The following is a 27,474-nucleotide window of genomic DNA, read 5'->3' as shown; positions in this document are numbered from 1 at the left end:
CCCACCCACACCCCCACAGATTCCCTCACAGCCGTCGTAGTGGAAATGCCATCCCAGAATGCCTCTGCTGACCAGCCAATATCATGGGCATGAGCTCCTCTGTTTCTTTCACCGTTGATCCATGCTAAATTCCATGTCCATCTGTGTTTAATATATAAAAAGGAACCCATATGCCATTAGGAGATAGGTTTTGTCCTTTTGTGTTTTTTTCCAGTTTTATTGAGAAATAATTGACATACATCGCTGTGTGAGTTTAAGATGTACAGCGTGATGGTTTGATTTACGTAACGCTATGAAACCATTACCACAAAGTTTAGTTAACATCTGTCATCTCATAAAGATAAAATGAAAAGAAAAGAAAAAATCTTCTCCTTGTGATGAGGAGACAGTTTGTATAGGAAGATATGTTCAGAATTCCAAACAGCAGACTGGAAGTGATGAACTGTTAGAGCGTCATACTTCTGCATCCTTGTTGGGGAGGCTGTGTGTGAGCACATGGCTTGGCAGGAACATTAGGTACTGTCAGCCTGTGCTGGCCCTGCTCAGCAATCAGGAGTATGACCTCTGCTCTTGTTTTCTTCTGAGATATTACAGGAGCTCTCTTTTATTCCATGAGGTCAAAGGATGCCGTTTGGATTGGTCATTTGACACAATTGTGTTGTTTCTCTGATTTTTTTCTTTTGGGTTGCCCAAGGCCTGAATCACATTTCTCTTGCCTAGCAGCTTCCCCTTGATGGATTCCAAAGATCTCACGGAACACCACCTCTTCCCTCATTTATCTGAGTCTAGGTAAAGGCACAGAGATGGTGAATGTCAATAACCTTTAAAAGGCAAAGAACATTTTCCTTTTTAAATTTAACTCCTCTTTTGCCTTATCTAGATTGATTCTTTCTGGGCTCTCAGCCTGAGTGAGCCCACCTGACCCCTAACAGTTCCAGAAATGATGAATGCAGGCTGCTGGGTGGGGCTGTGTCTACACTCCACTTTTCCTTGGCAAGCAAACCACCAGATGGCCAGCCTTGAGAAACGAGGCCCAGCCTTGGGGCCCCGCATCCCAGGCTCTTATCCTGAGCAAATTGCTGTTTCCACGTAGGAAGCCCAGCCACACCTTCTGTCTACTGCCTGCAGCACTGACGGCCAGGAACACCAGCCCCCGTTCTCATCAGGTTCTGGCTGTGAATAGAGCCTTGCCTTTCTCATTCCTTAGGGATATAAAGAGTAGGCAAAGTCAGAAAAGATTCATGCCAACCTCACGGTTGGAAAAACATAGAATCAGACCTGCCAGACATATTTTCTGACACATCCCAATTTCATCTATTTTATCTTAATAAAGGGCCTGCTGTTCTCATTTTCATTCAGAAAATAAGTCAATGGAAATACATATATAACCACCACGTTTTACCCAGATCTCACTGAAATGTCTAATGTGCAAAAGGAATATCACTGGGGCTAATTAATACTTAAAGCATATGGAAGTTGTATACATTTTCTAGAAAAACTAATCAGAGGGAAAGGAGTGGTTTTGCACAAAGTGGGTGTTTTTACCAGTTTTACTTTGGCGATGCCCCAAGAGTATAGGTACTAACCCGCCAGGGAGATGGCGTTTGTTTTTCCCAATGTGATGGGAGTGGCTTTGGTGCAGGCGGCAGTGGGGGTACAGTGTTAATTCTGTGCTGTAAATTAATTAAGTAGATTGTGTTCAGTCTAGTGGCACGTGTCCAGGCTCTAAAAGGGTCGCACAGCCTTGGCCAGTGGCCCGGCAGGCTCTGAAGATAACATGGTATTTATTGGTTGTAGCCTCACTGTCACATGCTGGAGGTGCTTTGTGGCTACCCACCTGAGGTTGGGTGTGGCTGCAGTTGCTCCCAAAGCTGTTCACAGACACTGGCAGGGCCCCTGCCTGTTTGTCTGCAATGTGGAGCCTGGCTATTTCGGAAAAGGCAGGTTTTATCCTTGCTATTTGGCGGTGAGAGTCAGCCAGTCTAGAAGAATTCACTTCGGTAAACATGGACTGAGTCCCCACTTTGTGGCAGGCACCAGGCTAGGCAGTGGGATTCGGATATAACAAGACACAGTCCCTGTCCTCCAGGACCTCACAGCTTCATCAGACAGAGAGGCACACAGGATGCTTATAAACAGCACAACCGTGGAAGTGTCCAGGGCCTGGAGGAGGAAGCTGGGTTTTACTGAAGAGAAGTGTCTGGTGGACAGGGAGGGAGAAGGACACTGCAGCCAAGAGGAGCAGAGGCACAGAGGCCTGGGCAGGTGGCTTGCGCAGGGATGCAGCTACTTTGGTCTGGATGGAACACAAAGGGAGGGGCTGGGGAGCAGAGGAGGATGTGGTTGGACAGGGGCAGGGGCCAGATCATTAAGAGGTCTGATGTGTTGTGCTAAGGAGTTGAGTTAATTCTGTAGGCAGTGAGGAGCATGGCATCACCCTGCATTCGGGGTAGGAGGCTGCCTTCCAGGAGAGTGGCCAAACCCTGATCCTCTCCTGGCACACTGTCTTGTTAGCTTGGCAGTCAAAATGCCGAGCTATAACTCACTTCCATCCCATATAGGCCACACTTTCTGGGACAAGACCCCATGCTAGTTGTAGGCAGGAGATTCAGAGATGAACAAGAAACCAGCCTTGTCCACCTGTCCGTCAGAGGTCCACAGGCTGTTGGGGGCGGGGAGGGACAGACACAGCTGGACCATTCACTGCAAGGGGTGACAGCCTGTTGTCTGAAGCAGTGGGAACAGGGCCGTGGGGGCTTCATTCCACATGCAAGGTCTCCGAAGGCTTCTTGTGGGGCTGGAAATTCCAGATTCCCCTAAACTTTTCTTCTGGAGAATTATTTATGGCACTTTATTTAATCTATCTCCTTTTTTTTTTTTCTTTAAAGTATTTATGAAAGGGAGACTTTCTCTTCCCTCTCCCATTTGTGCCCAGTGAGGAACAGATCTCAAATATTACCAAAGCTACATTTAAAAAACAGATAAATTTTTCTTACAAACTTCCACACTGAACAAGATTTCAGATACAGTTACTGCATTTAATTCTTCTCAAATGGTTCTGTCTTTGCTAAACTGTGTGGGGAAAGGGGCTTGCGAACCCCTTTGATTATAAATAACAGATCTCCCTTTTGGTGACTTGACTACACCCGGACTGCCAGGCAGGCCCCAAATGGCCTCACCCGGTTGACGGGCACTTCGATGATGTATGGGAACTGCGTCTCCCTGTGGTCGTGAGACCCAGGTGGTGACGGAGGCAGAGCACAGTCTGTCCAGCTGTTCCCCCAAATGGGGATCCACACACCTGCTCTGGGGTCTGCTTCATCTGTGGGAAGTGGAACAGATTTCTTTTTCTCTCTCAGACTTTTATTATTTTAACGTCTTGGGAAGGGAGAAGGAGAGGAGAAAACCGTCCCTCTTCAAGAAAGAGGCTGTTGTTTGAGAACCTGACCTCTGTCCCACATGTCCTCGGCTCCCTCGGAACATTCCATGTTAATTACACAGTGCGCTGCTGCGTGGTTTTCCCTTTGGCATCCACAGCTTTGGAAAACAGATAAATTGTGATTGTAGAGCCCTCTTTGTGCTTGAAGCAGCAAGAAGGGAAAGCCACAGCCCTGTGGGGACTGAAGGCCTCTGGGTGGCTTGGAGACCAGCAGCCTGAGGGCAGTGAGGCCCAGGGAGGGGTCCTGGGAGCAGGTGGCCTTGGGATACAGGCAGAGAGCAAGGCAGTCAGTCCATCTGATTCTATCGCAAGGCATGAGGGCTCCAGCCCTCAGATCCCAAAGGGGAGAAAGGGCTTGCCTCTGGCACCTGAGCTCAGCAGGGCCATTGCAGTGAGAGATCCCCGGGGACCTTGCCAGTGTCTGGGCCCAGTGGCTTCTCCTCGGCCACTTATTTTATTGTGGTAAAATATATATAACATAAGATCTGTCATTTTTAGTTTTTTTAAGTTTGTAGTCATTGGCATCAATCCCATTCACAATGTTGTGCAACCATCCCCTCTATTTCCAAAATATTTTCATCGTGCCAAACAGAAACTCTGCACCCATTAAGCAATAACTCCCCCTTCCTCCTTCCTCAGCCCCGGGTACCCTCCAGGCTACTCTGTGTCTCTGTTCTAGATGGTTCCTGTAAATGGACTCATACAGCATCTGCCTCCTCCGCCATCTTTGCAGCCTCTAGGTCCTGGAGCACACTGTTCCTCTACCGCCACCCCCACGCTGGGCCTCTGGGGCCCTGTCACTCCTTCCTCCTGGTTCATCACTGAGGTTGTACTCTCCATGGGCCTTTCTTGCTTCCCCTCAACCAGCCTGAGCTTTCTCTGTCTGGATCGTTTGGTTTGAAGTGCTCTTTCTGCACAACCTGACTGCTCTGTATGAGATTATTTGTGCAAGGGTCTTCCCCAGCCCCACTCCCCTGCTGAAGCAGCAGCAGCTAGAGGGAGCGGCAGGATCACGGCACGGGATGTGTTTGTCTTAGCGGAGTGTCCACACGGTGCTCACCGTGCACTGAGGGGTGGTGCAGGATGATGTTATAAGAGAGGCCTCTGGGCCAGGCTGCCTGAGTTCCAGTCTGGGCTTTACCACTTATTAGCCAAGTGGCTTCGGCTAAATTCCTTAACCTCCGTAAGCCTCAGTTTCCACATCTATAAAATGGGGATAGTGATAGTGCCTACCTCACAAGCTTGTGCAGAGTAAATGAGTTCAAGTGTGTAAAGCACTTAGAACAGTGCTTCTGTGTGCTGGCACGTGCTGCTGTATAAGTGTTTGCTGTTATTATTGCCGTGTTGTAAACTATGTCACAAAGCTGTGAGGATGAAATGGGATAATGACATAAATTATTTTAAAAATGGCTGGCATGTAATAAGCATTTAGTAAATGACAGCTACCTGTATGTGTGTATGTGTGTGTGTGAGTGTATGTATGTATGTGTGTATGTATGTGTGTGTGAGTGTTTGTATTATGTGTGTGTGTGTTTGAGTGTGTGTATATGTGAGAGTTTGTATGTGTGTGTGAGTGTATGTGTGTGAGTGTTTGTATTATGTGTGTGTGTGTTTGAGTGTATGTATGTGTATATGTGAGAGTTTGTATGTGTGTGTGTGTTGGAGTGTGTGTGTGTTTGTGCATTTTTACATCAAAACCAGCTCAGCCCTGAGACCAGTTCCAGGGGCTGTCTCCAAGTTAAAGTTGCCACTCTTCTGATATGGGGGACTGGACCACCCGGGGGCAGATCAGAACTAACCTGCCTGCATTTCCTGTTCTTTTGGTGGCAAGAACAGAGAAATAGGAAGCCCTGGAAGATGGATGCCAAGGACATCTTCTTAGGAGTGTGCTGAGGCAAAAATCTGTGCAGCCTGCACTGGGGTGTCATCTGAGTTCAGAGCATTTTCAGTATTTTCACCTTTTTTTCTTTTTTAAATCTGGAAACAAATCATGCGAATTTGAATTCTTTCTAACCTCAGGCAAAAGACCCTCACATTCCATCTCGATTTGGAAGATTGAGTGGACTTTACTGTTTACGTGGGTGCCTGTAGTTTCAATCAAGATTCTTGTTTTTTTAAACCCACAGAAGAAAGTTATCCTCTACAAAAACCAAGCTTTACAAAACTTGTCTCTGTGCTCTGATTTTAATTGCCAGTTAAGAGAAACCTCAGCCCTGCTTGTTAAATAGCTGTGTGAAATGTTACCAGGGCGTGGAGAAGAGCTGGGGCTGGAGAAGGAATGGCCTCTTGCAAAGTTGTGCCTCTTTCTGAAGAAAGAAGGACTCAGAACCAGCTGGGAAGTTGAACTTTAGTTTCCTAAAGGCAGAGGAAGTGTATCTGTGTGTGTCTGTGCCTGTATGTGTGTGTGCATGCGTGTATGTATGTGCACGTGTGTGTGTGTGTGTGTGTGTGTGTGTTGAGGGATGCACTCTGGGGACAAAGTGTGGTTTCTGGGGATCACACGTTGTTTCTCCCTCTCAGAGCCTCCTGAGCTCTGTGTTTGCACCACCGTCACTGATGGTGCTCCCTCTCTGGCCACGTGTCCCTCCGCGCTGGACATGGCCTAGGACCATGCCAGAGGGATCCCCTGGTCTCCCCTCGGTCGTCCCAGGCTCAGCAGGTACTCCCTACAAATATGTTGAAACAGCATAATTTTCTGATTATGATCAAAACAGTTTGCTTTTGTATGTGTGTGGGGGGAGGCTAGGATGCAGACTGACTATCAAGAAATGCTTGCTGAAGATGGATGGGCCGTCAGCCTAATTTCTCCTCTTGCCTTTGCTTTAGACCATAGAAGCAACACAGCTACATACTGCGTATTGAGCTGGGTTCCCTGAGCCCCTAGGCTTTCCCTGGAAACAAGCAAGACCCTCTGTGAAGCTGCTTGAGTATCTATAGGCCAGGAAAAGGGGCTGGGAAGGAGGGGTTTTGATAAATGATCCTTTCCCAGCCACACTGGTTAATGCAGCTTCTAAAAGCACCCAGCTCTCTTCTGTTGAGCTGCTGACTTGCAGTGAGAGGCAGATTCACTAAGTGGGGACGCACAGTGCCCTCCAGTGAAGGCCGCCCTGACCAGCAGACCAGGAGGTGGCAGGGCTTGGGGCCTTACCCAGGGCTCTCCAGGTCCAGGCTGGCTGCTGCCTGCAGCCCCTTGCTCTGTCATGGCTCCCCGTGCGTGTTAGCAGTCCTTCTTGCTCGTGCACAAGCTCCCAAGTAACACAGTCGCTTGAGGAATTGCCCGTGAGCGTGACCCGACCACCCTCTTCCCCTAGCACCACACACCCGAGCACTCAGAAGGAGATATGGAGACCCTTAGTCTAAGAGCCAGGCCTTCAGGCCCTCCTCCCTGTCCCCGATCACCTGGGACACAGGTTGTGCACTAGACTCAGGACCAGACAGCAGGAGGAAGGGAAGGAGAGCTCTCATCATCCATCACCTGCCGTGCCCCACAGTGTTCATAGGGTATTTCATTTAATCCTCTAGCAACGCCTCTCTTCTGAGGTTTCGTGTTCCGACAATTACGGGGGGAAGACTGAAGCCAAAGGAGGAGAAATTGCATTTGTGGGCGCCTGCAGCTTCAGGGACTGCCAGGCACTGCCTGCCCTCATGTAATCCTCCCCAGAGGTGAGGTCTGACTGGCGCCAGGACACCGTTTGACTGACTTGAAGTCTTCGCTCTTTCCTCTACCTTCTCCCTACCTGAAGTGTGGCTTGTGGACCGCAGCATCAGCATCACCCGGGAGCTTGTCAGAAATGCAGAATCCCGCCCCTCACCTGCTGAATCCCGGACTGCGTGTTTTTTTTTTTTTTTTTTTTTAGATTTTATTTTTTCCTTTTTCTCCCCAAAGCCCCCCCGGTACATAGTTGTGCATTCTTCGTTGTGGGTTCCTCTAGTTGTGGCATGTGGGACGCTGCCTCAGCGTGGTCTGATGAGCAGTGCCATGTCCGCGCCCAGGATTCGAACCGACGAAACACTGGGCCGCCTGCAGCAGAGTGCGCGAACTTAACCGCTCGGCCACGGGGCCAGCCCCCCGGACTGCGTTTTAACCAGATCTCCAGACACAAATTTTGTGTGCACAGCGAAGTTTGAGAAGCACTGTCATTCATCACACGACTCTTATATGAGAGAAGCCTGAGAGGGGAAGTAGAGGAAGAGTGGGGTTAGCTGAGAAAACCTGCCTAGAGGTAGATGTGAGCCAAGCTACCGAAGAGAAGCATCATTTTCCAATCAGAATGGCAGCATTAGATACCTTCCCAGTCCGTGCAGAGAGGGGCCCCTGACGCTGCAGCCTTGTGGTTCCCGCCTGTGTGGATGAGCAGACGGCATGAAGACAGAAGAATCGACACCTGCGCAGGCCTCAGGTCCCCACACATCCAGAGACGGAGCCACTGGGTGGCATGGTCAACACGGAGCTCGCTCAGTGAGGCACCTGCACCTGGGACGCCCTCCTGATGAGGAAAGGCTTGGGCTGGAAGGGCTGAGTTTGTTCGAGGTTTTCCTGAGATCTGAACAACGTGTAGAGGATGCATCAGTGAGTCGCATCCTGTGTCAGCAATCCTGGCACATTTGTGTCTGGACACAATGAGTGGCAAAGGCCTGGCTGGGCCACTCTGGGCCTGCGTGCATGGGGGCAGGTGTCTGTTGGTCTTGGGCAGGGGGCCAGGCAGCTCTGAGGAAATGAAAGAGGAGGCCCCGATGGGAGGGGAGTGCAGAGGACGCCGGCCAGCCTCCGGGCGTGGATGCGGGTTGAAGCAGAGTGTCGACAGGCAGGGCTGGTAGGGTAGCCTCGGGGGGGCCTGGCTCGGCTCCACTGGACAGGTTCATTTCTCCTTCACCTCCTTCCCAAGGTGTGTCCACAGCCAAGGGTTCTTCTTGCTTTTCCTCAGGCTGAGACTAGGTGGAAACTCGTGGCCTCCCCACCAAGATACCCTGCAGGTTCCACACGGGGCAGAGGAGGGGCTGCTGCCCCAGAGCAGAGCAGCTCAGCCCTCCCCTTGGTGGCACCAGGATTTGCGGGATGTGGGTGCTGAAGATAAGCTCCTGATTGGTCCTGATGTCGTTCGGGTCAGAATACTCAGTCAGCAGGCCAGCAGCCCGAACTGCCGTGGTGAGAAATGCAGAGAGGGGGCGCCCAGGAGGAAAGGCTGCTCCCAAACAGCCAGAGAATTGTAGAAGAACAGCTCCAGGAGTGGTGTCCAGCAGAACTGCTTGTTTTCAGAGGATTCTGATTACTTTCCTCAGGTGGTGGCTTGGACTAGCATCTCATTTTAATGCCAACTTTGGTCTGGTTTTTAAAAATTCTACTCTCCGCGTTCACTCAAATCCCGGTTGGCTGTTCTGGTTAAGCCCAGGCCCCAGCATCCCTTGTACTCCATCCCGGGGAGAGCCGAGAAGTCGTGGGCCCTGTGTGCAGCGGCCGGATTCCTCTTCTGAGATGCTCTGCCAGCCCCAGGCAGCCCCAGGCACGGCTGTGTGGACACCCGAATAGAGCGCTGGGTGGGGAAGAGGGGGAGGGTAGTTCCGGTTCTCCTCTGCTCCCTCTTTATAGGGGGCACCCAGACACAGCAGAGATTCTGCTGAACCATCTGGAAGGCCTGGAGAAGAGACTTGAGCAGAATGGCTCCAAGGAGGGGCTAAGGAGTACACTTCCAGTTTAAAGGGGGGAAAGTCTCCCTAGGGAATCGCGGTAGGGAGGCAGAAGGAGAGCTGACCTGCCCCGGTGAGGGCGAGGGTGGCTGAAATCCGGAGGGAGCCGGGGAAAGGCAGGCTCCTTTCCAAGTCATCTAGAAGGGAGGCAGCATGTAAACAGGCCACACAGGCCAGCGTCTCTCAGCTGTCTCCTTCCCCATCCTCCCAGCCTGGGCCTGTGTTTGGAGAAATGCACAAAGGCAGAAGGGAGCACGGTGCTGCCCCTGAGGCGGTTAGGGATGACTTGATGTTAGGAACCACAGAGCTGCAGCATATCTGAGCTGGGAAGGCTGGGGAGACCAGTCTCCTTGTTGTACAGGTGGGGGAATGAGGCCCAGACCGGGGAGTGACCTGGCCAGTGTTGCTGTGCAAGTCAGTGACAAGGAATCAAATAGCTCTTGCCGTTTATGCCGTACCTGGAGTGCTGGAGACAGAAACCCAGACTGAGCTCCTCATCACCCTTCATCCTCTATATCCGTCAGTCCTCGGACCCAGTCGCACACCTGCTGACTATCTCCTGAACCCTCCACTTCTTTCCATCCTGGACACCCCCCACTCCCCAGGTCACGGCAGCAGCCTCCTGTGAGTCTTGCCTCTTCCAGCCCTGCCTCCTCCAAGCCCCCTACCCCAGCCAGTGACCTTCCTCATACACAAGCGGCCTTGCTTCAGACCCTTTGTTACCCTCCCTGACCTTCCTCACAGGAGCCTCCCTTGTCTGGCCCCTGCCCAGCGCCCATCACATCTCCAACCGTGCCGTACTGGGTGCTGTCTCACTGCCTGCCTCTCCTCTTCGCCAGCCTGACTCTGCACTTCGAGTCTGGGCTTAGATGCCAGTTTCTCTAAGGAGGCTTCCCTGAACCCCCAAGATGGGAGGAGGAGCCTCCATTTTGGGTCTCAAAGCCCCTCATTGTTGTGCCATCTCATCTCTTACCACCCGGAGCTGTAATTGCCTGTTGGCTGGTCTGCATCCCCCCACACTAAGCTCTGTGAGGGCAGGAATCATAGTTGTCTAACTTAGTGCTGTCTCCCAGGGCCTAGAACCGTGTTGAGCACACAGTCAGCTTTCAGTAGATATTTCTTGAATTAATACATGTGCCAGGCTCTCCCCTGGCACTTTGCGTACATTTGCTTATTGAAGCCTCATAAGAGCCCTAAGAAGACCTCATTCTCTCAGTCTTGCCGATGACCACACTCAGAGGGTTAAGTACCTGGCCGGAGCCCCACCTCTAGGAAGGGGCAGTCCTGAGATTGGAGCCGACTCCTCTGCCCCTGCTCCTTCCCGCTGTGCTTTCTGAATGGAATTGCACGGAGTCTCCCCTGCAGGTCTGTGATCTCTACCCAAGCAAAGCGGCCTGCTCAGAGATAGGGAGGGAGCCTCGCTTCCAGCCAGGGAGGCGCGGGCAGCAGCTGCGATTGCAGGCCCTTTGAGGAGCTGTTTATTTTCTGAACCAGACAGTTCTGATAACCCCCTGGTCCTGTTGCTCCTTGATCCAGCCTCGCAGGATTGTGATCTGAGCTGGCCTGTCAGGAGGACAGATTGTTTTGCAGATTTTCTTCTTCTTCTCTTTTTTTCCCTTTTAAAAAAAAATAAAAGACAACGCAGTGGAGTGCCAAGCTGTGAGGCTTCAGGGCACGCAGTTCAGGCAGCTGCATGGGGACACTGGCAGGCTGGGGACAAGCTGGCTGTTTGGGTGGGCTGAAGGCCAGGCGTTTGCCCAGGTGTGCTCTGTTTACACAAATGCCCTCTGATGCAGCTGCCCCTGTGCACAGGCCCCGGGCGCCCTTGGGTGAGGAGAGGCTTAAAAAGTCAAGAATGGTCTTTCTGCATCTTGGGGCATCACGGAGTTGTTGAAGGCCTGCACAGCACAGGAGGCAGAGGTGAATGGGGCTGCTGCCTCCAGGCTAGCCCCGGGGTGGAGGGGCAGGCTAGCCTAGCCAGCTCTGCGGGTGCCTCTTTCCTGTGCTGAGCAGGAGCTTAGCACTCACAGTGCTTGTGCCATCACCGCAGTCACAGGACAAGACTCTGAGGGGCCTGAGGCCATGAACGAAACCCTGGGCCAGCCCTCATGGGATGGTTAGAATGACCCTGAGGGTCAGAGTGTTCTTACATCCATCCTGGACTCTGCCCTGTTGTCACCATACACAGTTTGTGGTCAGCAATGTCCGTGCAGCCCGCAGGCACGGCAGGGCTCTCAGAGCGGTGAGGGGGCACATGGAGGTCAGCGCCATCTCCGTTTCTCTCCGACTTCACTGCATTGCTTGGGGCCGGGTCACAGGGCCAGGGATGGGGACGGGACTCTCTGATGCGGGTCCCAAGTCATTATCACCAGCAGAGAGGCCAGAGAGGGGTGGAGCCAGGGGGCAGACACAGATTCTCTCTCTCCAAAGCCCCTGCGTCTTCTCTGCACCTCCCAGCAGGGACCTCACGAAGCCTCTGTTTGTCCCCAACTCGAACTTTCAAATGGCAGTGGTTTCTCTTCCTCCTTGACCTCACGCAGGAGGACTGAGAACACTTGAATAATGTAAGTCCCACGGGGATTGCCTTGGCTTTGGAGAAGGTTACGTCCACATGAAGACGTCGTGGCCTTTCACGTGAAGCACAGACTCAGGACGGTTTCAGTATTCTGAGAGAATTTGGGAGGGGCTGCCTCTGTGGCCTCCCTTTCTTACCCTGAGCTCCCGTGGCTGGCGGGATACCCATCTCGGGCATCAGAGAGGCTCCCCTGCCAAGAGCCGAGGTGGCTGTCCCCAGCATCGTGACTGGTTGTCCCATCCAAAATGGACAAGGGTCTCTTGCTGTTCACCTTGTGTCCTCAGTGCCCTGCATGCCCCAGGCCCCTGATACTTGATGGAACACATGGGTTGGGATGGGTCCCTGTGGTTTGGTTTCAAAGGTCGATGGGGCCCAGGGATTGTGTGGAGAGGTGGCAGCCTTGCAGAGAGCATCCTTGGGTGGTTAAACTCACTGGACGATGGCAAGTGAGAACAGGCAGCAGGGGCTGGCCTAAGTTAGGGAAAGAACTGGATGTGCTATGACCCTAAAAGAGAGCGTGATTTTCCTTAGTCTCACTCTGGAAAGCGTGAGACAAAAGCTGAGGCTGCCATCTCACTGGTGTGGGAAGGGCTGCAGGCAGCTTTGTGGTGCCCTGGCGTGTGAGCTCTCGTGTCCTAGCTGGTGTCCTCGTGCAAGTTGCTTCCACTCTCTGTTTTCCCAGGTGATCTCGATGGGTTTCTTCAGCCATAGGATTTTGGTTCTAGGGCCAGGGCCCTGACTGGAACCAGAGCACCTGGGGCAGGGAGCACACTGGCCGACTCCTGCTGTCCTCCCACCCTTACACACAGCCTTCTCCGTGGTTGGAACCGGCATGATGAAATTCCAAACCCCCCCAACCCCCTCAGTCTTGGTGTGTGAAATCCCCACATCCTGCCTTCTGCTCCACCGACCAGACCTTCCCTGAGAACCAGAGTGCTCTGGGAATCCATTCTCTGGTGGTATTTCTCACTCTAGCTCTGAACTTGGTGAGAGCACAGGAGATTGAGAGCCCACCCTGTGGGCTCCACACACTCATGGGCGCCTCTAGGAGCAAATTGCTAAGTAGGGAGGGCACTTCCTTCTGACCCTGCAACCTCAGCTCTGGGCTTAGCTGTGGAGGAGAGCTGCGTGACCGTGAGCACATACCTTAACCTCTCTGAGCTTTCATTTCCTTATCTGTAAAATGGAAGTATGGAGAGAATGTATGTAAAGCTGAGTAAGGGCTCCAGTGAATGGCAGGAGCTATTCTCTTCCTCCTTCTCATTATTTCGGGCACAGTGCTTAGGTCCATAATAGTCTTTGAACAAATATTTATTGCAGACTTAAGTATATGGATGATCCTGACTTCTGAGAAGGATTTGATGAGGAGAGAGGCCTCTCGTGCTGGGGAAGGCTGAGGGAGGCCCCGGGGCATCTCGATGGGGCAGGGGGTTCAGTGAGCTTCTTGGCTGACTCACTCACCTGTGTGGGGCAGAGGCCTGGTGTCTGTGCCCTGTGACTTGTGGGTGGGGAGCTGTCCACAGTGCTCGTATGTGTGTGTGTGGGGGACGGGGGATGTGCCCCATGACCGGGGGCAGACTTGGAGAGGCCTTGCTTCAGGGTCCCTCACTTTCCTCCTGCTTTGACTCCCACTCCCACAGAGCTGCCATGGTTTTATCCTGGAATAACTGAGGGAAGGGGGACTTCTCCTGCCCCCGCCTCTTCCTTGCAGCTGCTCCTGCACAGCCATGCAGACAGCGGCACCTGGGGGAGAGAAGATGGGCATGTTTCAGGAACATCAGTGAAACCACCAGGAAGAGAGGGAGGGAGGGAGGCAAAAACTAGGAACGTCCGTCCTCGTTTCCTGAAACCTGTATCTACAAGCACCCACACAGGGCAAAAGTAAAGGATTCAGCGGAAACAAATAAACACAGTGACTGCCCTACATGGGGCCCCCGACACGGCACGTTGCTGGGGTGCTGATGATTGGAAAGCACCCAGATGCCCAACACCAGACAGATGGTGGGACTTTGTTGATACATGGAAGTGGGTCTTTGAAACATAAACAAGTAACTAAAAAAACAAATTTTATATATATATATATATCTATCTATCTCCACATTGTACTCACACACTCGTGCTGCATTAAGGGAGATGAATGTTGGAGTTTGGTGATCAGTACGTTCCCTTGAAGTTCATCCCAGAAGTTTCATGGATGATGTTAGTCCTGGCATTAGAACCACAGGCTTTCAGAAAAGCATCCTAGGCCTGATCAGTCCATTTAACAGGTGCAGGAACTGAGGCCCCAGGAGGGGAAGTGACTTGCCCAAGGTCACCCCGCTGGTGGGTCAGAGACAGGTGAACAAACAGGCTTCAGGGCTCCCCCGACCCCCGCCACAGATGAGGTGGGGGAAGCTTGTCTGTTTGCCATAGAGAATCCACGCTGCTTCTCACTGAACTTGACCTGTCTGTGGCTTCCATCTTCTCCTCTGATCCCATTGAGCATTTTACCTGCGTTCTCTTATAAAATCCTCTCAACAATCCTGTTTCCATGCAGGAAGCCTGAAGCATGGAGAGTTGTACCTTTTCCAGGATAGTAAGCAAAAGAGCAGGATTTGAACCCGGGCTGTCCTCCGCTAGAACCTGCATTCTTAACCGCGTGATACGCTGGTACTTTTCTTCAAGGCAGTGGAAAACATACATACCTGCCTCCCTGCCCTGCCCTGCCTCCCCCCGCCGAGACTGTTCGCTAATCCCTGGGGGTGGAAGGTGGGAGAGCTGGGCCCTCCCTCCTGGCACCGTAAGCTGCTGCCTCCAGGAAGCATTTCCCCAGTGGCACCTTCCGCCCCCTGCTCCCCAGGACTGTGACAAAGTGAGAAGGCAGCAAGTATTAGCATAAAACTTGTATAATATTTGCAAGTGGCTATGCCACCTATTTTATGGCCATTTTCAGGATAAAATGATATCATTGCTATACTCGGGGTTTTTGTCTCTTTATAGAAATAATAAAAATACCCTTTTTTTCTGCTGAGCATGTTCCTCAGACCAGCAGCATCGGCATTACCTGGGAGCTTTCAGAAATGCAGCATCTGAATGAGAAGCTGCATTTTAACAGCATCCCAGGTGAATCCCTCACACGGTGAAGTCTGAGAAGTACCGCTGCCCATGACAGGTTCTCGCGGGGCAGGGCCTATGTCTGGCCTGGCGCTGTCCCCCCACGGTGCCTTGCTCTGTGCCTGACAAGTGGGAGATCCTCTGTGTTTGTGTCAATGTGCCAATCACTGTTTTTACCCAGACCCAGCCCACAGTTGCGTAGGACGGCGAGCAGGGGCAGACAAAGGCAGAGGTCAGCTTAGATGGAACGGGAGGGCTCAGGGATTTTTTTCTGGGCTTGAGAAGTGATACACTTTGCTGCAGCTCAGTTGCTTTGTGCCTGGGTCAGCCATGGCCAGGTCGTCTCCCCAGCATCCGGTTCCTGGGTCGGAACACCCCGTTCTGGGAGGGTGAAGGGTGCTGGGCTGGATTGATGGAGCTTAGTTCCGGACCCAAGGTTAAATTCCACACATACCCCTCCCCGTCACCCTTACTGCACACTCCTGCCTGCTGTTCACTGTCCCGGAAAGCACCCCACGTGTGTCCTGGGCACTTCTCTCCTGTGTCCCCTGGTGCTGTGGGCTCTTGGGGGCAGTGAGCCAATTCTGAAGGTGACTCTCTGGCTCTGTCTTCACCCTGATGAAAGTCCCTCCCTCAGCCCACTTCACAGGAAGGGCAGGATTGTGGAGCTGAGCTGGGGCCTGACCGCCCAGGCCAGGCCGCCTGCACGTGGGTCTGCACGTGGGTCCTCGCCAGCCCAGCTGGCTAGCTGCACGCCCTGCGGTGCCTTGGTTGGGTCCGGGGGCTCCCACCGGATTTCAGTTGCTCTTAGCAGTGATGTACCAGCTCCAATACTTGGAGGCCAAGGGGTCTTCCAGGTCCTGTGCTGGGATGGACATTGTCCAGAGAGCTGTGGGCACCCCTGGGTCAGGTTACCATCGGGGCTTCTTCATTGCTAACCTTTGTCACACTGGTGTCTCATCACAGATGTGAATTCCTGGGCTCATGGGACCAACTTTTCTGCCTCGCCTTCTCTGTCCTCACCCGGAGGGAGACCTGGCTCCCTCCGGGTGAGGACACTGGTGGCTCCAGCTCATTCTCCCCCACCTGCCTTTCTGAACTATTGTCCCATCTCCTTCATTCAGCGTTCTCCTCTGTTGAATTTCTGCCATCTGATTTTACAATTTCTTGTTCCTTCCTTCCCTCATTCTTTCATCTCTCCATCCGTTTATCCACTTGAAACTTAACAGTTCTCAAGAGCCTGCCATGAATCAAATGCCCATGCTAGGCCCTCAAGACACAAAGGGGAATAAGACACATCCCAGTTATCAATCCCGGGGCTTCCTGACCCCGCTCATACCCTCAGTACTCGGGCAGTCCTGTCATTCCTCTGTTGCTGCTTCCTCATTGCATCTCCCTGGGGCCCTTGTGAACGATTTCTCTTTCTCAAAGCCTTATTTGCACCCCAGCCCCTCTGTCTCCACAGATGATTTCACCTCTTACCTTCACCAAGATTTAGAGTTCACCAAAAATGAGCTTTTTCAGTATTCCTAACTCCCCCCCAGGAACTGCTGCATCTTCTCACTCCTCAGACGTGTCCCAGGATTCCCCTTGTCTTGGCCAGCTCTTCTGCCCAGCTCCTCCGACCTTGGACAAATGTTTTCTATCTCCCTGTGACCCCTTCCTCATCTATGACATGGGGATGACAGTACTTAGCTCATTTGTTTGTTATAAACATTAAATGAGTTAACATATTTGAAGACTTAACACAGGGCCTGGCACATAGTAAGTACTCAGCAAATATTCGCCGTTATCATGATTGTCATTCCTCCGAGCACACGCCCTTCCGTGCACCCTGTGTTTCTTGTCTTCAGCCTGGCATCCACATTCTCCTCTGGCATACAGGTTCTTTTCTCTCAGCATATAGACACACTCAGCTCTCCCTCTCCGTAAATATTCTTCCCTCTACCCTCTCCTGGCGGTAGGCTGCCACCTGCCTTCCCTGCTTCTGTTCCCTCCTGTGCGTGTGCTCCCCAGGGCTAAGTGTCCGGCCTCGCAGTCTCTCTCACTCACCTCTCTCAAAGGTCTCGGTTGCCTCCTGCAGCATTTTCAAGCTCTCATGCTCTGCAGCTTTCGACACTGTTGTATTCTCGGCATGCAGTGAGGTGCTGGGGGTCCAATAACAGTGAGTGGGGAGCGAGGAGGATCCAGGGAGACTGACGATCTAGAGACTAGGGAGAGATGGGTCCCCAGAGACCCCCAAGGGGGCCAATGAGCAAGTTCCATGGGAACATTGGGGTCATAGGGGATCTGCCTCAGAAGCAGAGTACCTTCTGGTGGCAAGGTTCATGAAGGGAGCACACGCCATGAGAGCACTCCAGTTGGATAGTTCAAATGGCGTTTGAAGACCCTGAGGCCAAGGTGAGGCCATCATCATGGCCGTTAAAATTATTGAGGCTGCCCCTAGGGAGGGAGCAGAGGAAGAGGATATGGATGGTGGGCAGAGGTGATGAGCAAGGGGGCGAAGAGGCAGTTAGACTGATGATGATGCAGGCTGCCGTGGATGGTGGGAGGACAGTCCTGGAAGTCGGGGCGGGGAGGCAGTGTGCATCCCTGGGGTGCAGGGGGGTGGCGGCAGGATTGGTCTCTACTTGGGGAAGGGAGGGGTGGAGATACTTTGTCCTGTCTGGGGTGTCGTTTTGTCCAGATCAGTGTTCAAATTCAAGGTGGAGAAGGGGCAGTTGATATCGGTAAGAGGGTTTGGAGGGCATCATCTGGGGAGAGAAGACCCGGACATCCCCTGGATTGGATGGGGCTAAGGGGGTGGGGAGGAAGTCTGCGGGCACTTTGTTTGGACACCTGGGTCGCAGGGCTGGGGGACGAGAGGTTGGAGTGGGCACAGTGGGCCTGCAGCTCCCCGAGGTTCCCACGGCAGACAGAGGGCCCATGGCCTGAGACAGTCTGGCTGCTCAGGCCGTCAGTGTTGGGGACAGGTGGCTGGGCTACTCCAAGGTCCTACATCTCTCCTGGCTCTTCTTTTTCCACCCCCTATATGTTGGAACTCTCCAGAATTCTGTCATACCTGCTTTGCATTCTATGCTTATGACCTGTATCCAGCCACCTGCTGGGCTTTCCCATGCCACTGTTCTTCTCACTGGCATCTGTTCAAGACCACATGGGTCATTCCCCTTTTCCTCCTCCCAGCTTTGCCATGGGTGTTCGTGGCTCCACCATCCTGTAATAACCCAGGCTTGAAGCCCCTCAGAGTTCTCTCTCCCTGTTGGAACCCTCCAATGCCTCTTCCTCCATCATCTCTGTCCCTGTCCCTCCTCCAGGGCCCCAGCTCAGATCAGGCACATCCATCGCTAGATATGGTTGTTGGATTGAGTGATGGTGAATTCCCCAGCCCCACCCACCTGTGTTCACGGGGGCAGCAGGTGTGGGAGGAAGCTCACGTGGCCACCAGAAGCTTGGGAGAGGCGTGGAAGAGATTCTCCTTCACAGCCCTTAAAAGGAACCAGCTCTGTTAGCACCTTGATCTCAGACTTCCAGCCTCTAGAACTGTGAGGATAAATCTCTGCTATTTAAGCCACCCTGTTTGTGGTGCTTTGTTACAGCAGCCCTAGCAAACTAATATAGAGAGCTCAGTGGTCCTGAAGGTAAAACTGAAGAGCCCACTGTATGTGTCATAGCAGAGTCCACTCTCTAGAAAGCTCGGCTCATGTAAATAGCTAGCCCAGTGTCCAGTCTTGACCTCCCTCCCCAGCTGAAGCTCCAACATGGCACAGTTCAAAAACCACAGACTTTGGGAAGGTGTGCTCAGCAGACATTAACTCCTTTCTCCCTGTGTTTCCCCCCTGGACCCTCCTCAGGTCATCTCTCTTCCATGAACCCGCATCCTCTCAGACTGGGGCACGCGGTGCAGAGATGCCAGGAGTTTGCAAAGCAGGAGCATTTGCAGCCTCTGGTCCAGGGGGAGGCTCCAGTGAGGCTGGGCCGGGAGAGGAGGGAGGGTGAGCAGGAGGCCCCGATGCTGGTTCCTTCTGGAGGGGAGGCCGCTGTAGCTCAGTGGGAGGGGGGCCTTGAGGAAGCTCCTACAGTGTGCCTCCCTCTTGGGTCTCAGTATCCTAGAAGTCCTCTCCTCTCCCGCCAGGCAACCTGGTTCCAGTGCCCAGGCGCCCTCACAGCCTGTGAAGTCGGGCCCCGCCCCCAGCCCCACTCGCCTCCTCTCCGGGTCCTGGGCGGATTGTGGTTTGGAAACTCAGTTGCTGGCCTGCAATCAGCGCTGGTGTTTGAAAGCAAACACGTTTCTTCTGAGGTCCTGCAAGCGAGGCAAGCACACATCTTCCACCTGCTTCATTTCTCTCCTGTTGCCCCAAGCAAGGTCGTTAGTCATTTTGCTGCCCAGCTCCCCTTCCGGTGCAGGCGTGTTGAGCTTGGAGGAGGTAGTCCCTGCCAGATCATTCAGTACAACCTCTGTGCCTCCTGACAGGCTGGCATTGTCAGAGCCGAGCTGCCTCATCTCGCCACAGGGCTTGTTTTGGGGGTGGGAGGGAGCAGTTTCCTTCTCTGAGCAGAGGCATTTATGGAGAAGTGCAAGTGATTGGCCTGGGATTGTGGTGTGGCTTTCAGTGCCTTGACTAGAGCAGGGCACTTTCGGAGCCTCAGTTTCCTCATCTGCAAAATGGGAAGGTGAACTAGGAGGCTCTAAGTGTCTCAGGCTCTGATAGGCTGTGGTTCGATGAGGAGCCCCTGTCAGTCCTCCGATCATTAGCCTGTGTGACTTTTACCCTCTCTGTCCAGCAGAGCTAGAGACCTAGACTGTTCCAGGCCTTGCTAACAAGAGATCCTAATAAGGGACAGTTGTGATTCTTGGCAGGAAGGAGTACCCTGAGGAAATGGGCAGTTTAAAGCTTTGCGGAGGCCCCACACTCCAGGAAGCCCATGCTCTCTCTAGCTTGAGAGAGGGCGGTGGTTCTCCCAGGGAAGCGACGAGTCAGCACCCATCCCAGAGAACTTCAGCTTCAGCTCGAGGTGGGACTGAGAGATGGTGTCATTGCTCTGAAATCGGTCCTGTATCACCCAGAGCTGCCCCTGGTCACCTCACAGGACCGGGGGTGGATGGAACATCAGGCTGCCACCGAGCCTTGCTCTTCCCTCCTGGCCTCTCCTCTCAGAGGACTGGAAAACAGCATCCCTTCCAAGGCAAACACGAGCTCACCGGACCTGGTACACAAGCATGGGCATAAGGGAAATAGTGTTTCCTGATTGCGGCCTTCGCTGATTAGGTACCTCCAGATGGTGTGCGTCCTCCGGGAGGAGGCCCAGCCTCGCTGGCTCAGCAGTGACCTTGCACTCAGCTCTGATGGACACTTGAGGGGCGAGCCACCATGAGGAGACGGGCTGCATGTGATGCTGTCCTTATGAATCTCAGACCTAAAACGCAGCCTTCTTTGCCTCAGAGCCTACAGCTGGAGCTCAGCTGGAGTCAGCACGGGCTTCTAAAACCTTCCTAGGGAGCCTTGTGCAATTGCTGAGGCTCAATGTGTGTTCCCATCTTTGCTTCTCTCTCTTGGAAGTGGAAGTGGAAAACCCTGAGCCTTAGGTGCTGAGAAAGGCCAACCCAGGAGAAAAAAGTCATGAAGAGACAGGGAGGCAACAGGGTCTGTGATCTGGGGCGGGGCAGGAGGGGGAGAAAGGGATTATCCATGGCAGCGCGTGTTCTTTTCTGGAGGGCATGAGCTTTCGATTCTCTGGCCAGGGTCTCTGGTTGAGACGCCTGTTGGAGTGACCTTCGCAGCGGTCATCGGGGAAAGACCTGAAGGAGGAAATGACTTTGCTGTTCAAAATTATTTCAAATTCCCCTTTCCACAAAGATGGGTTTTCTCCATGAAAATTAGTTCACTAGTTATTAATAGTCTCTTTTATGATTATTAGGACATACTCGATATAAAAAATTTAGAAAATCCATCGCCCGTAACTGGAAGAATGTGAAGCTTGGAAGTTCTTAATCTGTGTTTTCCCTACAAGGCTAGGAAACTTCTGGAAGGACTCAGTGTTTACAACAGACCATCTGCATGGGGGCTTGCTTCACAGTTGAATTTCTGAAGGGGAAGAAACCTTGTCACCTCTCGTGTGAGTCTCCAGGTGACCGTAGAGGATGGGAACAGACCTCTGTGCAGGCTCAAATCCAGAAATTTAGGCAGGGCAACATGGCTGCGTTGTGGGCATGGGAGGTTAATCTGAGAAACTTCTGGAAGCTCCAGGACTCAGAACCAGATACCTGCATTCATATAGAGGCTTCTGCAGCCTCAACACATGGCCCCTGGCAGTGCCCGTGAGAAAGGAAAGGATCTGGGGCCCTCACTGACCCTCCTCACAGAGGCTGTCAGGTCTGACCCTCAAGTCAGTGCTGCACCAGTGGCAGCTACGTCACCTGTTGATGGCCTGGTCCCCAGTGCCCATGGCCTTGGGGTGCACCAGCCAAATTCAGAAATAAGATTGGAATCCAAGTGCTGCTCCTTGGAACATTAGCCCATAGAATCTGAGGCCATCAAAGATGAAAGTCACCTTAAAGATCAGAAGCCCCGGATTCGTGTTGGGGCCCTGCCCTTGACAAACTGAGGACCTCTGTTCCCTCCGTGTTACAGTGCAGGCAATGATGTTCTTGCGCAGCTGGGGAGAAGGGGCTGAGGAAGAGAATGGAAGAGGGCTTTGCAGCCCTCGCCACAGTATGGCGGGTGGGGAATCGGTGATCCCTCCTGGTGAGGCTGTTTCTCGCAGGACCAGAGCCCCTTATGTGAATGCTAATCCCTTCCACATCCCTGTCCCTGTGCCATTCTCTCTACCCCAAGGCTGGCTCGGCTCCTCCACAAGAACCAGCTGACATGGAGGCCAGAGAGACCTGCCATTCCCCCAGGTGGCCTCTCTGTTTTTCTGAGCTCATTTGGGGGTAGTAGGAACGCTTCCAACAAGGGCACCCTGGAAAGAATTTTGTATGTAGACACTCATTGGTTCATTTTGAGGCTGTGTCTCTGCTTCAGCAGACACCCTGGGCAGCTTGCAGCTCCAATTTCCTGTCCCTCCTTTGCTTCCTTACAAATCATAATGTGCTGCTCCCAGACCTGGTTCTTCCTGGCTCTTTGTTATAAAATGCCTCTCCATCCTGAGTGAGCGGCGGTACTGGGCATTATGTTCCCTAAGAGCCACCTGGGTTCTGGTCTCCGCCTGGAAGGATGTTCTGTCCTTCTCTCTCTGCCTCTGGCCCTTCTCTCCTGGGCTCGTTCAGTTTGGTGCCAGGTCACTCTTGCATAGGCAGGGAAGATTGGGGGGCCTTCCCTGCTGAGGTTGGTAAAGGGGCCTCAGGGCTGTGGGTGGCCCCTCTGCTCCCAGCTTGTTCCGGGTAGAAACCCTTTGAAAATATCTGAGCCCCCTCTCGCGGTTCCTTGCTCCTCTCCCTCCCCCAGAAGAGGTCAGCGGTGGGGAACTGAGGGCACAGGGAAGCAGCTGGTTTTTCCCAGGAGCTGCAACTGTGTGTCCTGACATTTTCCTGCCCCGGGTTCCAGCCAACATGGAAGGCTGTGTAGCCTGAACCGCACCGACTTCTCCATCATTCCTTATCAGTTGCCTCATCCTTCCTGAGGCCCTGCTGTACTGAGGAAGCAGAAGCAGTGGCCATTCTGGGGGACCTCACAGACCGACGGGAGGCAGCCTTGACCCCACACCCCACACGCCAGCCCGCGCCGCATTCTCCCTCCCCTGGTGCTCTGGGAAGGGAGGAGACAGAAGCGTGGGGGAAGTACAGAGGACCGGTGGGCTCGATGGCGTATGCGGTGGTCCAGGAGCTCCGCAGGCACCGGCTCTGCCTCTCTGCTGCTGTCTTCCCCTTTCCGCTGGGTCTCCTCCCTGGTGAATGCTTCTGTTCACACCCCTGATGAGTGAACCGGGTGCCTTCTCAGTGAAGTACCCCTTCCCCAGTGCGACGGTCCCTCCTTTACCAGACCGTGGAGGCCCAGGTCTGTTTGGTAGAAGTTTAGCTGGTTGCCACCTGAGGAAATATGGTAAAATGAACAAACAATTGCCAAACTGCATTCCACACCCCCATGAGCCCATCGCTGCGGCCTTCGTGGCTAGGAAGACTCTAGCAGCTCAGTTTGCTTTGGAAGCTTTTTTCTGCCAAGGTTGTTATCACCGAGCAGGCGCCAGAGCTCTGCTGCACTCACAGTCCTATTATGGCAAAACTCAGACAATGAACCTGTGTATTCCACTGGTAAGAATGTCCAGAGGGAATGCTTTTCCCCTGGCCAGGAGCACAGTCTCGGCCCCTTTGTGATATGTGAGACATCAAGGAAGGTTTCTCTATTCCTACACACAGAGAAATGTGTTGGAACTGGAAAATGGATCGCTGTGGCCTGCCCTGGACTGGGTCTCTGGTTTTCTTTCTGCTGCACCGTATGCTCCACAACACAGCTCCTACCCTGTGACTGGTCGGGGGGACTGTCTCTGTGGGAAGCCACAGGGGTGGTGTTTCCAGGCAGGGAGCAGAATCAGTTTGGCCTTGATGGGTTGCCCAACCCATGGACCCTCTAGAAAAGAGGTGAAGCTGGTAAAATTGGGCGGGATGTAGTCTGATGCGGAACCCTCCCCTGCCCCACTCCTGTCCCCTGCCCATGACAAAGGGCCTCTCCATCTTTCCTCCTTCCTCCAAGTCACAGGCCCCTCTGCTGTGACTTCATCCCTGGGGAGGTGGAGCCCGGGACCCTCTCTGCCCCCTCCTGCTGCCCACCCCTTGCAGGACCCACAGGAAGTCAATGTTAAAGAGGTTGGAGAACAGAATGGCCAGCGCTCTAACCACATCACCCACAGGGAGGTTTCTGGACCTGTCTTTCCTTCTCCAAATGGCAGCATTTGGATAGAGGACCTAGAAGGGTCCCCCTGGCTCTAACATCCCGTGAACTGTGGACCTCGATCGGCTTTCTAAATCTGCCTAGGAGGAATTGAAATTGAGGGGACGTTCCCACCACAACAGCCATAATTCTCCCTGGCTCTCCACAGCTGCTTTTCACCCCAACCCCGGGGTGTCCCCGAATTGTTTCAAGCCTCCAGCCCCTGCCCAGCCTTTCAGAAATGCCAGGCTGGGGGTCCTAATGAACGAGGCTTGTTCCAACACAGGAAACGATTTTATTTCAGCCTGACTTTGGTTGCCTGCGTCTTTTCCAGCTCACTATTCAGAATTGCTTACCCCATTTCTCTCTCTCTTCTCCTTTTCAAGATCACAAACAAAGACAAGGGGGTGAAAAGTTCCACCTAGATTCTTGCTATTTAAGAAGTGGACTCTAGAGCCAGATGCCTGGGTTTAGCCCCTGCTTCTGCTGCATACTAGCTGTGTGACTTTGGGCAAGTTACTGAACCACTCTGTGTGTCAGTTTCCTCAGCTGGTGAAGTGACATATCATCTCGTAGGAGTGCGGTGAGGAGTAAATGAGCCGATCTAGTGCATTGCCTGGTACTTCCTAAGTCTATGCAAATGTTCCCGATGACGACAATGATGTCATCTGGGGTAGCAGAGGCTGGAGGGAAGAACATGAGGCTTGGAGTCAGGAGACGGGGGTCCAAGGCCCAGCGCTGCCACTTGCTGGTGGTATGATGCAGATTCTGAAGCTCATTCTGCCTCAGTTTTTGTAACTATAAAACTAGGGGTGAAAATGGTATCCCACCAGGGCGATTGTGAAGACCCAGGGAAATAGGGCTGGCACACTGCTTCACCCCACAAACCAGGCTAAATCTGTTCTCTTTCCCCTTCCCAGGCACACATTCTGGCAGTTCCGCCATGAGAACCCCAAGACCCGGGTTGGGAGCCCTCCGCCCGAGGGGCTCCCTGGCTTCAACAGTGGGGTGATGCTGCTGAACCTGGAGGCCATGCGCCAGTCCCCGCTCTACAGCCGCCTCCTCGAGCCGGCGCAGGTGCAGCAGCTGGCTGACAAGTACCACTTCCGCGGCCACCTCGGGGACCAGGACTTCTTCACCATGATTGGCATGGAACATCCCGAGCTCTTCCATGTGCTGGACTGTACCTGGAACCGGCAGCTTTGCACCTGGTGGAGGGACCACGGCTACAGTGATGTTTTCGAGGCCTACTTCCGGTGTGAGGGCCACGTTAGGATCTACCATGGGAACTGCAACACCCCTATCCCAGAGGTCTAGGTCCGTTCTGGCCGGCCGTGCCCTCGGGCCTCTGGATCTGGGGAAAGGGGAGGGGCGCCTCCGGGATAGGCCCCAGGGCAGCGTCTGAACTCCTAGAGGGACACTGCAGGGATGTCCTTTATGATCAGGTGCTGCAGCTCTCCCACCCTGCAGGTCGCTGTCCTGAGGCTGCAGGGTGACAACTGGCCTGCACATTGCTGGTACTCAGGACCATTTTCCTCCAGGGAACCAGGCATCGTGAAGGGCAAACAGGGAGATATCTTCCCATGGGCCAGGAAGAGAAGCAAGGAAAGAAAATGGTGCCTCTTGCCTTCAGCCCCTAAAGAATGGAAATCATTTTAAGAACCAGCCTTTCTTGGACCAAATATAAATTTATTTTAAATTGACAGGAGAGAAAGAACAAACAGTACTACAGGAGCTCCCAGTGAGCTCTAAATGCGCGAGCCAGGGTTTGAACAAGCAGCCCAGAATTTTAAGCGTCCAAACGAATGCCGACCTTGCACGGGCGCACCCCGGGAGGTCGTGTGCTTCTTCCCTGATGCTCACATTGCCTGGTGTAGGTGTCAAGATCACCACCTCTGGGGAGGGCCTTCAGCACCAACTGTGGCCCATGTAAGAAAACTGGGCTCATTTTTCCAGCTTTTATCTCCCAACTGCATACCAGAACATCATTATCTCTTATTCATCTAAGCCAGCTCCGGGTGACCAGACTGTGCTCAGAAATCAAATCCGCTATCAAAGCACAGAGATTGGCCACCCCCAAGGATGTGCAGTAGAATCGTCTAGACTGGGAGGACTCATTCCAAGGAGGAGCCCAGCAGTGCCCAAGCAAAACCATGTGGCTTGGAAGGGGTGTCACTCTTAGGCTTGTAAGCATTCTAGTCTCTTTGTTTAGAGAAATCATCCTCGTGATTATCTTCTTGTACCATGTCAGACCCTATACCTTAGAAGAAATTAGGGTGTCCTTTCTTTATTTCTTCCTTCAATGCGTTCTCCTATAAGTGAGCTACAGATGTGGAGCCGCTGGTCCATGTTGTAGAGCCCAGCTGAGGTCCTGGGGGAAGAAATGTTGTTGGCCTTTTATCTTATTTTATTTCAATTTCATTGACTCTTTTATTTCTTCTCGCTGTGGGTGAGAATAGCTAATAAATAATCTTTGAGAACACAGTGACTTAGGTTGTTTGTTCTCTGATCACAGTTTTCCGCTCCGCGAAGGTTCTGAGTCAGGAGTGTAATCGGTGTCACTCAGAGTCTTCCTCTCCACGTGATCGAGCTGCGTGTGCTCACAGTGGGTCCCTGAGAACGAAGGGGGAGCACTTCTGAGGGGGTGACGTGGAGGGTAGAAGTGCTGTATTGGGTTCAAAATAGAGGATCATTTCGTTCTAGGTATTGGCAGGACCATCTGCTCCTGGGTGCCAAAACAGCCCCATCACTTCTCATCCAGCTTACCCCAAACCATGCGATGATGTCATCCCCTGACAAAATGGAGCATGTTTCTTCCCTAACTCTCGGCTCTGACAGAACCGCTCTGTTTTCTTAGATACTTGATTTCCTATTTATAGCTACCAATTACTGAATGCCTGCTGTGGGCCAAGCATTGTATTGGAGGATGTATATACACTATTTGATAACCTTACGAAAACTCACGAAGGTAATTCGGATTCTAAAACTTATTGTATAAAAATAATGAGATGTGGACAGAGAGTCACTGTTTATCACAGCATCTTTTTTATAATAGAAAAAAATTACAAGCAACTTAAAATGTTGAATAGGGGAGTGGATACATAATGTATGTAACATTCATATAATGGAAAGGTTTAGGCATCAAAAATCATATTTTTGAAAAATGTTTAATACCTTGAGAAATGCTTACAATGTGCTATTAAGAATGCAAAATACAAGATTATATGTATAATATGATCCTAATTTTATTTTTAAAATTACGTATATTTATGTGTATGTGTATATATGTGTGCGTAGATATAAAGAGTGAGAGAGAGAGCCTGTTTTGCTATATTTTATTGGTTAATCTCCTAAAACACCATGTGTTTCAAACATCACATTAAAAAACCCAATTATTTCAATGGGGAAAAAGGTGAATGGAACGCTAGAGAATTTTAGACTCACACTAGGACAGGTATTTTTCCTGCAATAATTTCAGGAACTAAAGTGTTTCTATAGCCATGAGTGTCTTTTGTTATTGCAAGGAAAAAACAATGAACTAGTTGATCAAAATGGTCAAAAGCCAGATAAAAATCTCCTCATTTACTTTTGGGATCACCTGATCAGGAGCTTCCCCGTCCTCTGTCACCAGTGGCCTTGACCTTGAACTCCATGTGTGAACCTAACACTCAACAGGATATCCAGCCGGACCAACAAAGCCGCCTCAGTGTGTTCCTGCACTTTACCACGAGCAGCTTTTTGACCAATCTTGGCAGGCTGGTTCCTGATTGGAATCCTGTTATAACCAATGCAATGCAAACATAATTAATTATGCTGTG

The 27,474-nt window shown here is 52.3% G+C and overlaps 1 protein-coding gene across 2 annotated transcripts in view; it reads left to right on the top strand.

Moving 5' to 3' along the window:
* XXYLT1 (xyloside xylosyltransferase 1) overlaps positions 1 to 26,138 on the top strand; it is a 170,736-nt gene extending 144,598 nt beyond the window's left edge. For both annotated transcript variants that reach the window (XM_023623530.2, XM_070243482.1), the window contains one exon: positions 24,577 to 26,138. In XM_023623530.2, coding sequence (XP_023479298.2) covers positions 24,577 to 24,973 — 397 coding nt within the window. In that variant the 3' untranslated portion in view covers positions 24,974 to 26,138. The remainder of the gene's footprint in view (positions 1 to 24,576) is intronic.
* Positions 26,139 to 27,474: the final 1,336 nt, after the last annotated feature.

This window comes from Equus caballus, chromosome 19 (assembly GCF_041296265.1).
Source record: "Equus caballus isolate H_3958 breed thoroughbred chromosome 19, TB-T2T, whole genome shotgun sequence".
Classification (NCBI taxonomy): Eukaryota; Metazoa; Chordata; class Mammalia; order Perissodactyla; family Equidae; genus Equus; species Equus caballus.
This window is presented reverse-complemented; position numbering and strand designations above follow the sequence as displayed.